At 31.0% G+C, this 18851-nt stretch overlaps 1 protein-coding gene and 1 non-coding gene across 2 annotated transcripts; both read left to right on the forward strand.

Annotated features, from left to right (window-relative positions):
• The first annotated feature begins 6479 nt into the window (after positions 1-6479).
• Positions 6480-6551, forward strand: TRNAP-AGG (transfer RNA proline (anticodon AGG)). Its single transcript has one exon. It is a non-coding gene; the product is annotated as a tRNA-Pro (tRNA).
• Positions 6552-16813: 10262 nt separating this feature from the next.
• Positions 16814-18745, forward strand: LOC144571968 (heme oxygenase 1, chloroplastic-like). The gene is made up of 4 exons (XM_078321363.1): positions 16814-17112; positions 17888-18111; positions 18226-18333; positions 18437-18745. Exons 1-4 carry the CDS (start codon positions 16908-16910, stop codon positions 18527-18529), a joined length of 630 nt encoding a protein of 209 aa, XP_078177489.1. The 5' UTR covers positions 16814-16907; the 3' UTR covers positions 18530-18745.
• The last annotated feature ends 106 nt before the right edge of the window (positions 18746-18851 follow it).

Below are 18851 nucleotides of genomic sequence, written 5' to 3' on the forward strand. Positions count from 1 at the left end.
AAACTTCAGATCTAAAAAATTCAAGGAAAAATATTACAACTTTCTGTTCTGTGAACTCCAAATATAAAAATACTCAAATTGTTCATTATATATAATGAAGCATATATATTGTGAACAATAAACATTTTGAGAAAAATCTTAATTACTAGCAACTTGATTATAAGAAATGACCACATTTTTTACTCCGATTTTTTTATTTTTATCCAAAAATTAAATTGAATTTCAAAAATCAACCGAACCGCATTTCAAATTTTAAAAGTACCCAAACCGCTAAACGGTTAACCGGACCCTAGGTTCGGTTAACGGTTTAGCGGACCAAGGGTTCGGTTAACCGTTTAGCGAACCCTTGGTTCGGTTAACCGTTTAGTGGACCAAGGGTTTGGGTTCGGTTAACGGTTAACCGGATTCGTTGGTTCGCTGAACCGTTAACCGAACCCATTTTTTTTTTTTTTTTTTTTTTTACTTTTTTTACTTTTTTTTAAAACAGAAAATTTTCAATTTTTTTTTCTATTGAAAATATACATGAAAATTCGTATTTAGATTTATCAAATTTACACCAAAAATTTTTGTAAATCAAATATGAAATTTAAAATTATAGAAAAATACACATACACATACACATATACATATACATAAATAATATACAGTTACCAATTTTTTTTACTTTTTTTTTACTTTTTTTTACTTTTTTTGAAATATACAGTTACTAATTTAAACTGAGAAATTCATTTTGATGGTTCATGATTACGGATCTTATACGACGAATTTAAACTGAGAAATTCATTTTGGACGAATTTTGGATTAATCCGAGAGTAAATTTTTTTTTGGGATTAATTACTAATTTTAATCGGAGAATTATTAATTTTATTTAATTCTTTGGTTCGTATAAATTTTGAGAATTATTATTCTTGAATCAATTCATAATTATTCTCTATTATTAAAATTTATGGGAGATGCAAAAGTTGGAGACCTTTAACCTCCCAAGAGGCCTCACATGTGCATCTCTATTTTTGCTATATTGGATCTAATACAACTTAAGATGAACAAAAATTCGGTCCAACCTCAATGACAGCCATGCATTTTGGCAAAATGGGCCGAACTTGCTTAATTTTGGCCAAGAGTTGATTGCATGGCTAATAAAGGGGAAGGACCGAACTATGTGTTATATGTGTTGTATTGGATCTTGACTATATGTTATATGATAGTATAAGATGGGATTGCATGTACAAAAAACTATATGTGTGTATATGTTGCACAAATTGTATTATGTTGGTATTTTCTATGATTTTATATGAATTCATATATAATTTTCGGCCTAATTAATTTTCTGTTGCAGAAATTTATTATATATATTTTCATATAAATAATTTTAGACCTTATTATTATTATTATTATTATTATTATTATTATTTTAGACCTTAATAATTGGATGTTGCAGAAACTATATATATTCTGTCGGAATATTTATTTTATTAATATTCTATATAATCTATATACACTAACCCTAAACCCTAAACACTATATATTCTATATAATCTACATATACATATAAAATAAAATTCGTATTTAGATTTATCAAATTTACACAAAAAAAATTTGTAAATCAAATCTGAAATTTAAAATTATAGAAAAATATACATACACATATACATATACATATAAAATAAAAAAATACATATACATATGCATTTAAAATTTTCTGTTTTAAAAAAAAAAAAAAAAAAAAAAAAAAAAAAAAAAAATTGGGTTCGGTTAACGGTTCAGCGAACCAACGAATCCGGTTAACCGTTAACCGGACCCATGGTTTGGGTCCGGTTAATGGTTAACCGAACCATTTTGAAAAGGTCCGGTTAACCGTTAACCGGAAATTTGGTCCGGTTAACGGTTAACCGGTTTGGGTAGATTTCAAATTTGACATCCGGTTCGGTTATTTTTTGAAATTTAATTTAATTTTTGGATATAAATAAAAAAATCGGTTTTTTACTTGTCAACATCTTTGTGAATGCTCAACACCTCATTTAAGGAAACAAATTTGTTGAAATCCTCAAAGATTTTAGGGATCTTGAAATTCTCAATTCAACCGTCTATATGTTTCGAGATTCGTGCATAAAAAATTGTCTACTTTAAGATTCGTGTATAAAAAAACTTAGACGGTTGAATTTGAAATTTCAGGAATTCTAGCTTAGTAGATTTGATTCCCTCATTTCAACGCCTTACACTTTGTACCTAAAACTCAAGAGCAATTCAAGAATTTGGTCAGGCTAGGTAAAAAATAATGGCAAAGTTATCCAAAAATTTCTCAGTCGTTGATCCACCCGAATGACTGAGCCATCGCGTCTTCTTCTTATTGTTTCTCTTTTGATTTTTATTTTATTTTGCAAATCGTTATTCATGTCTCCTACTCAATATATATATATATATTTTTAATTTTGCTACTTAAGTAGAAAAACTTATTAACCAAATCATACTGAATAACAACAACAACAACAACAATGTACATTAGGAACAATAAAATAAATAAATCACAAAATAATAAGTATAACCAATCGATCATAAAGCATAGAAATAAGTACACGAGATGCAATGCTCATGTATCCTAATAGTTGCACAAATATATATCAAGTGCCAACATGTGTAAAAAAATGGTTGCTTTTCTCGAAAATTCTCAGTGTAATACAACTATACAATGGACAATTGTCAGGATCTTCGTGTTCAGGATATATATATGATTAGGATCGCGGGCTATTTGGAATCATGCCTACATGATCTCAATCATGGACAATTGGAATCACGCCTACATGATCATCAACATTCAGGATTCTATGAATTAGATCATGATTATCTAAATTCGAACCGCACTTGCTGTCATATGTCATACGTTTATACAATGCAATTCAATCAAAAATTAATAAAAGAATGTAACAATAAGCAATTCCAAGGGAGTTGAGTAAACATGTCACGCATCAGTTTATTTATACACATTGTAATATGACTAATATCTATAAATAAACATGTCAGGCAACTCACAACCAATTTAGATTCCAAATGGTTCTGGTAACGTTGTATAATTCAACTTTTTCTCCATTATTCGTTCGCCTCTAGGCTCTAGCCCCTGCGGGAGAATCCGTATCCTCTGCATTAAACGGAGCTAATCTGGTTTCTGTCTATAATATAAGATATATTTCAATATTAGTATAGATCTAATCCACACAAACTTAATACAAATCGAACGGTTGTGATTCATTAACTCAAAAGATTTTCATTTGAGTTAATACAGAGGATACGGATTCCCTGCGGAGATGCTCCAAGTTATCCAACACCCCCTTACCAGAATTGGGAGGCATTACAGCCCAGGAATTGGGCCGTATTGCAACCCAACCGGCCCAAAGTTTGGACCTGCTTTTTCTTTTTTTGATGAAATCGTGACTAATTTTTTTAAACAAAAAAAGTGTTGGGTTTTCTAAATTAGTAGTTGGGAATTTTTTGGAATAAAAAAGAGAGATATTTTTTCTGAATGGAAAAGGTAATGGAACTTTATCTGAGATAAAAGAATTATGTTTTTTCTCCTTGAGAAGCATGTTTCGAATATGTTTTTTCATACCAACCCTTTAAATAATTTTAATAGTTCATATTTGAGGTGTACGGATTTCAAAAGAATAGTAGATCCAGATCTTAAGAAAGAAACATCAAATCTGAGTTGTTGAAAATATTTGAACAGTTGCGATTAAGAAAAACATATTTGCACTTTTTTTAGAGAAAAACAAATCTGTTGTTTTTCTTTCTTTGAAATAAAAATAAAATATTTTGGATCCGATTTTTTTTTCAGATTTATCTATCACATAAAAAAATTAGGTACTTTTTTATTTCTTTATAATATGTGTAAATAGAAAATCCCTTTTTAAATCCCACCATACAAACTAAAATTGAAAAAATGTGATGCCGTAATTAACCCGCTGTGATCAAGTTAAAATTTCACGTACTGTGCCGTGCTGCGACCAAAATGTCAAGGGATGGTTATGGCACGCAAATAGTCATGACACGTGAGTCACGCCGTGTCTAAACGTATCGTGATCAAACGTAACTCTAGTGACCATTTGATCATAATTTATATTAGTTTTTTAATATTCACTATTTAGTCAAGATATAATGGTCCTAATTACACGTGAAAAAACATGATACGTCCTGCCGTAATTAACATGCCGTGACCAAAATGTCGAAGGATGGTCATGGCACGCGACTGGTCACACCGTGTCTAAACGAGCCGTGATCAAACGTGACTCTAGTGACCATTTGATTATAATTTATATTAGCTTATTTAAGATTCACCATTTAATCAAGATATAACGGTCCTAATTACATATGATTCGCATGATCATGTGATGTGACTAGATCTTCCGCGTGACGTGTCGTGCTATGCCAAGTTTTAAAAAGATGGTCACGACACGCGAATAATCACAGCATAGAACACGCAAGTCACGACACATAACCGATAAGTATACCGTGTTGTTCCGTACCGTAATTGTGCCGTTCTATGATGGAACTGATATCGCCGTGTCATTTTTTCCACTCTAATACAAACTGCTAAGTTGAAGGATATTCTCTCCAAAAGACAACATTCTCTCATAGTATTTGCTAATTGGGGGAATTTCACGCATACCCCTCAAAAGTTTCAAAATTACATATTCCCCCCCCCCCCCCCCCCCTATAATTTTGAATTACGTATTTTCCATTCTAAACTTCAAAAACTCACAATTTATCCATTTTATTGTCTTTTATATTAAAACACATTCTAAATTTATAAAATATCCATTTTACCCTTTCATTAAAAACATAAAACGTCCATTTGACTCAAATTTGAATCTGAAGGGTTCCTCTGTCTGAACTGCTTTAAGATCCATACCCACTAGATCCTCACGAATCTTAAAGCGAACATACATGGATATTGAAGCAATGTGCACATATTTAAATGTGATGCGCGTGGATCCGGATTGGTTTAAGATTTATGTATGCTAGATTAGCACAGATCTTGAAGCGAACATGTACATATTTTGAAGCGATGCGCGCAGATCGCTTCAAATAGGGTGTTTATGCTTTTAATAAAGGGTAAATTTGGTATTTTACAAATTTAGAATGAGTTTTAATATAAAAGACAATAAAATAGATACATTTGTGAGGTTTTGAAGTTTAGAGCGGAAATACATAATTTTGAAGTTTTTCAGGGGTATACTTGAAATTCCCCCTTCCTAATTTGTGATCTTCCCATTTGCCTGATTGCCTCTCTTGGATAAAACTGATTCGAGCTGGGATTTGCATCTGGCGTAGTCGATCCTTTTGGAATAAAACTGCATAAAAGTGGTTTCTCTGTTTTTTTTGTTTTCATTTTAAAATTCAATTCACCTTTTTTCAGATATTAACCACACCCTAAGCATTAATACAAATATGACAGTATCTGCCATGATCCCTGGAAAAAAAAAAACCACACCCTACCTAAGCGCCTTTTTTGAAAATTGAATTCCAAATTTTGTCACCTTACCCTAAAAAAGAAAATTGAATTCCAATTTAGACGGAAACTTTCTATTTAAATTTAGCAAACAAATTACGAACCTAAGATGCTGTTAGACTTTGTCCAAAGGAGTTTTTTAATGTGCAACTTTGGTGTATTTTCAAATTTAATGTGCAACATTAAATATTTAAAACACTATTGAAATTTAATTACTATTTCGGATTAAGTGAATTTTCTTCTTCTTAAAACTTACAGAATGTTATAGAATTTGTCACAGTAAATCTTCTTCTTCTTAAAACTTACAGAATGCTACAGAATTTGTCATGCTGGATCAGTTATTGTGTAGAAGGGAAGTTACGGATCAGTTTTGAGGAAATAACATAATGGAAGGTTAGAGAGAGTAATTTGAATTTCACAAGGGCAATCTATCAAATTTTGAAGGATATTTTGACCAAATATTTGAAAAACAAAAATATTCATAAATTTGCCCCATTAAAAATTGATTAAAGCTAATATAACCTAAAAACCTATCATATTGACTTCAAACGACGAATTCAAACTATTGAAACTAATCTACATTGCAAGTGATGAGCACACATACAAAGTTTTAAAATTTATTTAGTATAAAGTGAAGCATTAAAAATAACTTTTATTAATTAATTCAATGCAGTCATTTTTCAAATTTTTTAATCATTTGACTATGCACTAAATAAATCCAAAAAATTCAAAATTTTGCATGTACACACATCATTTGTGAATTAGATTGGTTTCAGCTATTTAGATTCGTTATTTGTAGCCAATCAAATAAATTTGGAGTTATACTCATCAAATTCTTATGGTGAGTGTAGCAAAAGCTAGCTTTGCTTTTAAAAATTAGTTGAAAATAATTTTAAAAAAAAATCGATAAACTAGACTCATGAAATGAAAATGTAAAATATCATAATTTTATAAATATTATAAGATTAATGGACAAGAAGGGCATTTGGTCTAGTGGTATGATTCTCGCTTAGGGTGCGAGAGGTCCCGAGTTCAATTCTCGGAATGCCCCATTTTTTTGTTATTCTTTTTCCTACATTAAAGCCCAAAGGCCAACAGCCCGTTTCCCATAATCCGATGCTGGACCTCCAACGTGATTTTTAATTCCCATGTAGCATTAACGAACTTATTAAAATCGAGCCCCGAATTTTTCTTATAATGTTCACGCCTACAACAGTTGAAAAAAATAGCACTGCTGATTCGGCTCTGTCACCGTTACCGTTACGGAATAGCACGGATATGGTATGGGACAGTATGGTACGTGTATCGATTACGTACCGTGATTTGTGTGTTACGTACTATAATTATTCATGTGTCGTGATCATTTTTAGAAAATTTGAAACAGTATATCACTTGAAAGATTTAATTCTGACAAGTCATGTAGTCACGTAAATCATGTTTAAAAACAGCATTACTCATTGTGATGTAACTATTCGTATACCGTGATCATTTCTTAATATTTTAATCACGATACGGTATGTCACGTGAAAAATTAATTTGATTGCAACATAGCACGAAACTGAAGTCACAGTATATTTATCACGGTACATTTTTTTTTTTTTTTTTCACTCTATTCACGCTTCCGACAGCATTGCAATTATACACGAGTTTCAAGTAACGTGGCTAAGTTGTTGGATAAACCCCACGTTAGCTTTACACTTACCGCCTGCATTTGGGAATTATTGGAATATATCAATTTCTCACATATTACTGCTAAAGTTTTCTAACAACTCGAGTTGATCACCAATAAGTTTATTAGAAAATTATACTAAATTTAGTACATGAGTTTTTTTTTTTTTTAAATTGCAGAGAGTATATCACAAATTTAGTTTTTTCTTAATGTTTTATTTTCTTTTTTAAAGACTCGAGGTCTAGCCTGCCAGTTTTCTTCAAATTTTTGTTTATATTACAGATAATTTTCCTACTTTGTAGGTTTTGAATTCATGACCTTCTTTAATATTTGAATTCATGACCTTCTTCAAATATTAATACTCTTTTTTTTTTTTTTAAATATTGATTTGTATTAGTTGTCAGGGTTGTCAAGTAAATTGCTTTAATATTCATACATGATTAGTTAGATGCAATTGGGCGTTAGTTATTTTCTTGTGTTTTGAGGTACTGTTATACTGTAATTGAAGATTATGGACATAATTTCTTTTAATAAAGGCTTCACGCTTCATTAACGTCGTAGATGCCTCCAATTCAATGCCTTTCTATTGGTTTGACAAAAAAAAATTGGCATTTTATTGCATGCAGATGCTAATTATATAGGGAGCATCTAGCTATCCCCCCGTAACAATCCCCCATTTCATCCCCCGGTCATTAACTACTTCAATAACTACTAACTACCTAGGGGGACCACTTACTATTTGGGGACCACATAATATTTGAAAGATTTTACAACTGGCGTGCGCAAGTATTAATCTATAATGCATCAAATATTCATCTATAACACATCAAGTATTCATACCTAATATATCAAGTATTTTAAAAAAAAAAAACTGGACACGTTTTTAGAGGTGAAAATTTTTTTCTTCGTTCAATCTAATCAATATTTCTGACAATCGGTGAGGAATTTTGCAAATCTAAAACCACGAATGTTTTTGACATAATTTTATCTTTAAAATGAGATCCATAATGATATACTTTTGGGTTGTCCGTTGTACAAGTATTCATCATTATCGAGAAAATATTCATCCTTGTCGTGCAAGTGCAAATATAGAAACTGGACACATCACTCATCCATCTTTTACACGTTTTTAGATGTGGTTTTTTTTCTCCGTTCAATATAACCAATATTTCTGACGATCTATGAGGAATTTTGCAAATCTAAAACCATGAACGTTTTCTACACAATTTTATCTTTCAAATGAGATCCATGATGACATACTTTCGAGTTGTCCGTTGCACAAGTATTCATCTCTTATCGAGAAAGTATTAATCCTCATCGTGTAAGTGTAAATATAAAAACTGGACACATCACTCATCCATTTTTTATATGTTTTTAGAGGTGTGTTTTTTTTTCTCCGTTCAATCTAACCAATATTTCTGACGATCTGGGGAGAATTTTGCAAATCTAAAACCACAAACGTTTTCTACACAATTTTATCTTTCAAATGAGATCCATGATGACATACTTTCGAGTTGTCTGTTGCACAAGTATTAATATCTTGTCACGCAAGTATTCATACATAAGATATTAAGTATTCATTTATACACATTGAAGTATTCATATCTAAGACATCAAGTATTCATTCATATATCTCTATTTTTTTCAAAATTTTGTTTTTATGTCATTTATTTAATACGCAATGGCCTAATTCACCATTAATAAAGCTTTGTTCTTTGCAAAACTCGCTACTTCATGAGCAAAGAGAACATAAACATGAAAAAGATTAATTGCATATACATATACAAAATTATTTTGATACGATCGACAGTGACGGATCTGACTCGGTAGAGACGTGCTCTAGTATTCATTCATACACATTGAAGTATTCATTCATATACGTTGAAGTATTCATTCCTGGCAGAGGCGTGCTTGATTGGGATGGAGTGACGGATGATCTCCGACAGAACGTTCGCTGGAGCAGGAGTAGCAGGCGTAGAGGGAAAAAACTGAGGCGAAAGTGTAAGAGGGAGGGAGCTTATTGTATTTACCATTTCGAGGTGGGAGAGGGATGGGAGCTTATCGAAGGAAAAACGGAGGCGGAGGAGGAGGTGGGATGCGGAGGTGGGAGAGGGAGGTAGAGGCGGAGGTGAGGTGAGGTGTAGGAGGCGGAGGTGAGAGAGGGAGGTGGGAGGCGGAGGTGAGAGAGGGAGGTGGGAGGCGGAGGTGGGAGAGGGAGGTGGCAGGCAGAGGCAGAGGCGGAGGCGGAGGTGGGAGAAGAAGGTGGGAGAAGAAGATGAAGGTGAAAGAGAAAAATGGAGGTGGAAGAGAAAGGGAGAAAGAGAAAAGAAATAAAATGTTGTTAGAAATAGTAGTTATAGTTATAGTTAAAATAGAAAGTTAGTTGAGGATGAATAAGTGGGAGAAATTATAATTACCCAATTATATATGGATTTCATTGTTCTTTTTTTTTTTAAGAAAGCCCTCAGTTTTGAAAGAGACGTACCATCTAAAGGTTGAGTAATGAAAATCTAGTATTCTTTAGTCAAAAGCAGAACTAGAAAATTTCAATAGAGGAAGCTAATCGATCAAATACATAATATGTGAAAAGGCAAAAAAAAAATGTGATATTTGAAATTTGAATCCATAAACCTTACAAACATCAAATACAATACTTACCACTAGACTACAAGTACACATCTATTATTTTATAAGAAGAGCTAAATTATATAAATGTATAAATAACAAAAATTTAATTAAATTTTAACGTACATAATTAAGATTTTAAAAATTATTGAGGTGGCTTACAACTCCCTGACGTACATGTAGATTCGCCCCTACTTTTAACTATTTAGGCGTAGTTGTTATATAATATCATGTGAAACCAACCACAACAGATCCATTTGCACAATCAACAAGCCCAAGTTACTTTTTTTTTTTTTTTTTTATATTATGGAATTAAGAGTTTCTCGTGACTATTTCGTGCGCCATTATATTATCAACTTTTCTTTCCAAATTAAAAATATGATATCTTAATTTTTTTTTTTTTACCCCTTCCTTTTTCAAAATCGTAACAATATAAAAGTTCATGAGCAAATGAAAATTTGTTTATTACTAAAATATTAGCGGTATTATAGTTCGGGTAGACATCCGAATGAATGATAGCAATGCTACACGATTGTGAATTCCAGTATAACAAGTAAAATAGGAAGAAACTAAAATAAAAGGGAAAATTAAATAAGAAATATTTTTAACCTGATCAGATATGTTATTTATTCTCGCCAACCATAAAAAAAAAAAAGATATGTTATTTATACAATTTTCTCAAATAGCTTAAAAACTTGGTCGAAGTTTAGTTCTCAGCATAAATCGTTACTAACGATTTCTCTTATAGAAATAAACAATTAGTAACGATCTGACATTTATACGTTCAAAGCAATGTATAAGATAGTCAACTGTTTATTAAATAGCCAAGATTAATCCGGTTATTCCGTTAACAACGATTATTCAAGATAGTACCAAAAACAGAATTTTGAAAATGCGAGGTTTATTTAATATTTCAAACACTTCCTCAAAAAAAAAGTATGCTTGAAGAATATACAGATGGAGTTGGCACTTTATCATTTAGGAAAAATATAATTAATAATATATTTTTAAAATAATAAAAATGGTTGAAGAATATGTAATCATATTTGATGATCGATTTATTAAATGAGGTAGTTAAAAGTGCAAGTTTAATAGATATGTAATATCATATAATCATAAAATCTAATCGAAATAAAGTATGCTTCTAGAAGAAGAAAAAAATATAATATTGTAGAAACCGTCATTAATGTAGAAAATCTGAAAATGTTAAATTAGTCTATTTTTATTTTAAGAAATTATTTAGTCATATAATAAAGAGAAAATGTATCATCCCCCCACCTTCAGTCCCCCGATAATCCCCGCTGACTTTTTTCACGCGGTTTCAATCATTTTTAACGGTCCGTCTCAAACTGCATATTTAAAGCTTTTCCAATCCCTCTCTGTTCACTTTCACCTCTCAAAATTTAATTGCCAAATAAGAACGGAATCGTTTGTCCTTTTTACCTTTTTATATTAAAATAATATAAAGTTTATGGTTTGAGATGTTGAATCAATATTTTAACATAAAATTTCATCATGACATTTTGTTTTTTTCACAGAACTGTTAACTTATTTGAAAAGTTGAATTATAATATTTTAATATAATAAATGTTAAAATATTAGAAAACGATTCAATAATACAACAAAACAATACAGCGAAACAATACGACAATCCTTGTGTGTTCAACGAATTCATTTTGATGGTCAACATTTGAAATAATACGGCAATCCTTTTTTTCAACGAAATCATTGAGATGGTCAACGCAATTTGGCCTTCATACCTTCTTCTAAGATACCTCACCTAGTGAGTAGAGAAGGTTAGTTTTGTAATTTTTCATTGTTTTGTATGTACAGAGTCATGTGATAAGGTTTATAGAGTTAAAAAAATTATAATTGAATTTTTTTTACTGGTTTACAGTATTCAATGAAATTGTCTACAGAGTTATGTGATAAGGTTTATAGAATTTAAAATAATTGAAAGTAGCGTCTAGTGCAAATTTAAACAAAAAAAAATTGAAATTTTTTTACGGGTTTACAGTATTCAACGAAATTGTCTACAGAGTTATGTGATTTTGTTTACAGAATTCAAAACAATTGAAAGTATCATTTAGATGTAAATTTTAAAAAAAGTTGAAAAAAAAAATTGTGAAAAAAAAAATTGAATTTTTTTTATTAGTTTACAGGATTCAACGAAACTATATACAGAGTTATGTGATAAAGTTTACATAATTTAAAATAATTGAAAGTAGCATCTAGGAGGATATTTGAAAATTTTGAAAAAAAATTTGAAAAAAATTTGGAAAAAAAAATGGAGGTTAAAGTGGAGGTTGAAGTGGAAGTTAAAGTAGTTATTGGAGACCACACAGAAATGAGAAGTTTTTATGTTGACAGAATTTGTTGAATTAGTTTACAGGATTTAGTATTGATGTTTACAGTATTGATGTTTACAGAATTGAAAGTTTTATGTTTACAGGATTTGTTGAATTAGTTTACAGGATTTAGTATTTATTTTTACAGGATTTGGTATTGATGTTTACAGGATTTAGTATTGATGTTTACAGAATTAGTTGGAATTTTTTTTTGAAAAAAACATTCGAATTCTTTTTTACATTTTTAAAAAATAAATTTTGAAAAATAAAATAAAATATTGAAAAAATTTAAAAATTGAATTTTTTTTTTACCGGTTTATAGGATTAAACGAAACTATTTACAAAGTTATGTAGTAAGGTTTACAGAATTCAAAATAATTAAAAGTAGTATCTAGAAGGAGACAAAAAAATTTTGAAGAAAAATTAAAAAAAAGAATTTTGAAAAAAAAGTTTGAAAAAAAATTTTGAAAAAAATTTTTGACAAAAAATTCCGAAAATAAATTTTGGAAAATAAAAATTTCGAAAATAAAGTTTTGAAAAAAAAAATTTGAAAAAAAAATTTGAAAAAAAAAATCGAATATTTTTTACATAATTCTGTTTACAAAGTTTTAATGTAGTAATAGTTAGTTTTTAGTTTTGAAAAGTTGTTAGGGATCTTCTAGATGTGGTCCTAGTCAAAGGCCTAGAAGTGGTCCCAGTCAAAGTAGTTAAAGTGGTGGTTAAAGTGGAAGTTATTGGGGACCACACAGAATTGAAAGTTTTATGTTGACATGATTTGTTGAATTAGTTTACAGGATTTAGTATTGATGTTTACAGGATTTGATATTGATGTTTACAGAATTAGTCCGGGAATTTTTGGGGGACTGTTAGCTGCTTCCTATAATAAAATCTTATTATATCACATCGTTTAGGTCCTCATCTCACTTTATGAGGCTCAAATCTCCTCCAAAAAATCAAAATTAACATCTTTTGTTCTTCCACCGCATATAATTAAGTCGAGAATTGAAATTTAGGGAGAAGTAAAGCATTTACCCTCGAGTGTTCTTCAAAGAAGTTTGAATAATTACCAAGGATGAAAGTAGGTAATGGGAAAAGGTTATGAATTGGATTTTTTTTTTTGTCCTTTATAATTTTTATTTTTTATAAAAAATATTATTATTAGTCCTCCTTGTAAAATATAATTATATAATATTTATACATTCAGCTTCCAATTTCAAATTTCTGATTTCACCTTCGAGTACTACTTTACTATCAAGCACAAAAAATAATAAACAGGTTGAATGTGATATGATATTGTTTTGGAAAAAAAAATCAGGTAGAATGTAATTGAAATATAATATGTGAAACAGACACTCTAACACATTTCTTTTGTTTGGATTTTTCTATTTTTCCAAGGGTTGTTTTGCCATTGTATAACGTACCCCACTTTTTTAGTGAGCAAGTTGATTTGTAATTTAATGTTCACCTTTCCCGTATTTACAAGACGTGCACGATTGGATTTGTGAATTAAGAATGTTTTTTGGGCACTTTCACCCTTGCTATTTATTTATTTGAATCATCCAAAGGTCCTTCAAATTTATATTATTATCTGCGCTCGCTTCAAATAAACAATGAACGTTCAATGCTTAAATTTTTTTGGATTTTTATAGGTACGTCCAACATCTTCACCTTATATAAATCCTGTAGGTGTTTATTCTAAAATTCCATTAATAGTAAAAATGAAGTGTATATTTCTAAAAGCTGGACGTACACAATTGATACAAAAATTATTCCGGTATTGAGAATCCTTTTTACTAATTCCGCATTCCCGCTTTTTATTCCAGAGTAAATTTTTAGGAGGGAATAATTTTTTTTTTTTTTTTTTGCATACTATATATCCATTAAAAAGCTTTTTCATGTAACATTCTTTTTTTTTTTTGGGAACAAATTTTCATGTAACATTCTAGCCTTCAAGTCCATATAGGCTATAGGCTCTCAATTTAAGCAATTAATTAGTTTAAATGAAATATCAGGAAAAATAAATTCCCTGATTTAACAGCTTTCTTGGATCATGCATGAATCTCTCTCCATCAGTTTGTATATAATTAATCTAGCATTAGTATTTTACAACTTTTTTCATATCATATATTTTATTTTCTCTAATATACATAGTTAGAATTAAGGAGTTCTTAAATTCATCAAGTTTCTTTGTGAACTCAATTTTAAAATTTATTGAATTGGCTTCTAATAATTAATTTGAACTATTGAAACTCATCTACATAACAGTTGGTTAGGAAAAGGTCCTACAACTGTTATACTCAAAGGTCGAGAGTTTGATTTCCTCCTCCTGGCTTTTGCAGCTTCTACGAAGATTTAAAAAAAAAAAAATTATACCTTACAAGTGATGCGTCTACATGTGGAAACAAATTAATTTTGTATAGAGTCAGTAAAAAAACATTTAAAAAATGAATGCATTAAATTTAATTTATAAACCTTCTAATTTTAACCGCTTGACTTCATGCCAAATTAATTCGAAAGTTTAAATTTTTGTATGTAGACTAATCAATCGTAAGGCAAAGGAGTTTTAACAGTTTGAATTCGTCATTTGAAACTAATTTGATATGTTTTAGAATTGAGTTCACAAAAAGACCAGATGAACTTAAAAACACCCTAGTTCTACTCTTTGGTTTTGTATCATCTTTTATTAATAAACAGATCGGCTTGTCATTTCTTTTATACTATGTTGTCGAATACAATACTTTTCTTCTTAGACATTGTAGATAATGAGCTCAGTATACCTTTTTCTTTTTATAAAACAATATACTTTTTGTTATTGGAACTATTACTGAAATAACAATTTGGATTGTCAAAAATCAATATTTAATCTAATGATAAAGACAACATTGTACATGTGAAAAGTTGTGAGTTTAAAATTTAGATAAGAGATTCTTATAAACATTAGAATTTAAAAAATTAGACCTCTATCCTTCTCCAAATAAAAATTATTGATTTGATGTGTCAAAACTCGTTAAGGGCTTAGCAAAAAGATACAAACTAAGTTTTTAAGGAAATCTTTCAAAAAAAGGACTTGAACAAATTTCCAAAGAAATGAAAGGATAAAGCTGTAAAACAGCCATTTTTGCTCTTGCTTCCTCTTAAATTCTCTTTACCCTGGTCATCGGAAACAGAAAACCATCTGACCTACTCGCCAATAAGCAAAAAGAAAAAATAAAAAATAAATAAAAACTCATTAAAAATAGTGAGCTCTCAAAGACTTAATGTGCCTATTAGAATGCTGATATGATCTTACGCGCGATATTGCAATTAAGAGGTTTACATGCCACCTACAACAAAATCTTTAAGAAAAAAATAGCTATATATTATCGAGTCCTGGTGCTAGGTAAACCAGCACTAATTTATGTAACTTGAGCATGCCAACAATCATAGCACTTATTTTCATCTGCATCCCAAAATATTTCTTAATGCGTAAGTTGTTTATATATAATTTTTACAAGACTTTACAGTTTACACCTAAGATGTAAAGTGTTCATTATTTTTTATTTTCTAAATAATCATAAGCAATTTAAATTAAATATTTTATCAAATAAGTAAATATATATTTTTAATCTTTATTTCTAGTAACAAATATTTCTTAACATACATTATCTTTAAATATACATATTTCTCGGGAAAAAAAAATATATCAACACACATAAAAATACAACCAAGAGGTAAGTATCATACAACATAAGTAGAGTGGAAAAAAACATGCCGCGCCGTGTTTGGTCTTGTGTCATGTCGTATTGTGACCAAGTTAATTTTTTACGTGTCATGCCTTGTCATGACCAAAATATCAAGAGGTGGTCACGGCACGTGAATGGTCACATCACGTGAGTCACACCATGGTCAAACGTAATGTAACCAAATGTGACTCGCTTGACTCGTGTGGCCATTTTATCATAATTTAGGTTAGTGCCGTACCGTGTCATGACTAGATCTTTCGCGTGTCGTGCCGTGCCAAATTGTCTAAAGATGATCACGGCACGTAACCGACACACGTACCGTGTCATTTCGTACTGTAACCATGCCGTTCCGTGACATAACCGGCTCCGTCGTACCATTTTTCCTACTCTAAGCGTAGCTATCACTCAATTATACAAATAAACTTCAAAAAATGTGTTCATAAATCATAAAAACATTTGTATTTATTGAAACAAGGAGATAAATGCAGGAGGATAATCAGTAAAAAGGATGATTATTTTTACGCAATAAGTCGCAGTCATCCGATCGACTTGTCATTGCCATTTTTTTATAGACCAAGTGATGTAACTTGTCTTCTCTGAAACTCTCTCTGTTTACTAGATCTCTTGTACATCCATATCCATAAGCAAACACTTTTTATGCAAAAAAAATAGTAACAATAAATAGGAAGCAAACATTAGGCTGAACTGAGTTCCGATCATATGTGATAAATTATTGGGGCAGTCTCTGTTACAATTTAAGGCGGGCCCTCAAATAATAAAAGCTTTGTGGACCCAAACCCATCTGTGACTTGCAATTTAAACATTTACATAGAATTTGTCACAGCGAATCGCAACGTCCACCGACTTAATTTCTTATTTTTTTTCATTCTAGAATTTTATTTTATTTTATTTTATTTCTTGCTTCAAGGAGCTGCTTTCATCCTAGCACCCTATTGCCTATAAAAAATAAAGGAAACCACAAAACCAAACATAATTACCTCCTGCAAAGAAACAGAGAAGTAGAAATTAATAAGAGAGGGAAGATGAAGGGGTTTGTTGATGAGATGAGAGCAGTTGCGATGAAAATGCACACCAAAGATCAGTCTAGGGAAGGGGAGAAGGAACCAGTGGGTCCACCTATTGCCGCCTGGGACCCATCTGTAGATGGTTATCTTAAATTCCTTGTTGATAGTAAGGTTGTGTTTGACACTCTTGAACGCATTGTCACCGCAGCGCCTCATCCTTCCTGTAAGTTTTAGCTCTCTTTCCACCTTTTGTTTTTTGTTTTTTGTTTTTATTGAATTGCATTACAAGTTCATCTATGCACCACCTAGTTCACTTCTTGTGTCCATCGGTTCTCTGTTTCCAAAAGTATCCCCCTTGCTACCCCCTCAAGTGGATTTTTTTTTTTTTGGAAGGGAGGTATAGTTTCCTTTTTGGGGACCAAGTTTTCATGATACAAAATTGGTTCGTCTAAATTTGTATCCAAAACATGTCTTGCTTATGACTTGCATTTTAAAACGTATATCAATTCAGTATGGTTTTTGCAGTAAAACATGCCAAAATTAATCCTTTAAAACTGTACGGGTCGTGCTCGTGCCTCTCTACTCTAAAAATCATTTTATGTTGTTGCGTTACTTCATTAATAAGGTTTTATGTTGTTGCGTTACTTCATTAATAAGGAGGTCCCTTTCCATCTTTAATTCAGTGGATAATTGGTATATCTTCTTAACTAGGGGAAAGTGGAAAAGGAATCTTCAAAAAAATTCCTTTTCCTTTTATCTAAATTCTAAAGGTCGTCTTTCACACTTCCAAGTAATGTATTGACAACTGAAAGCATTATCTGCCGTGTGGGGACAAAGCGACACTGACATATCTTAGAACTAGCCTGAATTAGATCTGAGTATCTTTCAAAAGGGAAAAAAAAAAAAAGATTAAGCAACTCTTAAGAATTAAGATTGGTGTTTTGGTGAATTTGAACGCATAGAACGAGTGGTTCTGAGACAAATCATTTTGGTCGCAGATGGTGAATTTAAAAGTACAGGCTTGGAGAGGTCAGGACAACTGAGCAAGGATTTGGATTGGTTCAAAGAAGCCGGGTATAGCATTCCTGAGCCATCTAAACCGGGCATTGCATATTCTAACTATCTCCAACAATTATCCGAGAATGATCCACCTGCGTTCATCTGCCACTTCTACAACATCTATTTCGCTCATACTGCTGGTGGCCGTATAATTGGCAAAAAGGCACTTTCCACATTTGTTTCTAACACCATCGTACGATGGTGTTTAAATTAAGGTAAATTAAAATTGAAGTACAGTGATTATGTTTAATGTGATGATGGCAATATCTATTAACAGGTGGCTGAGAAGATACTAAACAAGAAGGTACTTGAATTCTACAAATGGGAGGGTAGCGTTCCACAATTGTTGCAAAATGTCAAGATTAAGCTCAATCATGTTTCCTCTGTATGATCTCCATTAACCTTAATTACTTATTTTTGTTATAGCATTTATTTTGTACCCAAGATCTCTCAGTTTCATTATTTTTTATGTCTGTGCTGTTTCGTAGTGCTGGTCAAGAGAGGAGAAAAATCATTGTCTGGAAGAAACTGAGAAGTCATTTGAATATTCTGAAGAAATTCTCCGGCTCATACTATCATAACTCCGATTTGCACATGCAGTCCTCATATTATCTGTGCATTGTAAATAAATGTAAATAATAACAAACTGTTTCATCATGAACCAAGGGTTAAATATGGCACCTGATGTAAAAAATAACAAACTGTTTCAACATGAACCAAGTGTCAAATAGGGCATAGGTGCCAATACAGTGTCACAGTTCTTAAATTCAAGGACAGGACAGAAAATATTGAACTAATGTCCACCATGTTATATTGTCGTGCTTGTATATCTTTCCTCAAATATAATGAAAGGTGAAGAAACCTAATCTGACTGGAGTACTTGCTGTTTTTCTCATTTATTTT

Source organism: Carex rostrata, chromosome 19 (assembly GCF_964058835.1).
Source record: "Carex rostrata chromosome 19, lpCarRost1.2, whole genome shotgun sequence".
NCBI lineage: Eukaryota > Viridiplantae > Streptophyta > Magnoliopsida > Poales > Cyperaceae > Carex > Carex rostrata.

Excerpts from the sequence above, each read along its gene's own strand:
- LOC144571968 (XM_078321363.1), top strand. The coding sequence starts at position 16,908 with ATGAAGGGGTTTGTTGATGAGATGAGAGCAGTTGCGATGAAAATGCAC. Across the intron at positions 17,113-17,887 it reads CGCAGCGCCTCATCCTTCCT|ATGGTGAATTTAAAAGTACA; the intron begins GTAAGTTTTAGC and ends TTTTGGTCGCAG. Across the intron at positions 18,334-18,436 it reads AGCTCAATCATGTTTCCTCT|TGCTGGTCAAGAGAGGAGAA; the intron begins GTATGATCTCCA and ends GCTGTTTCGTAG.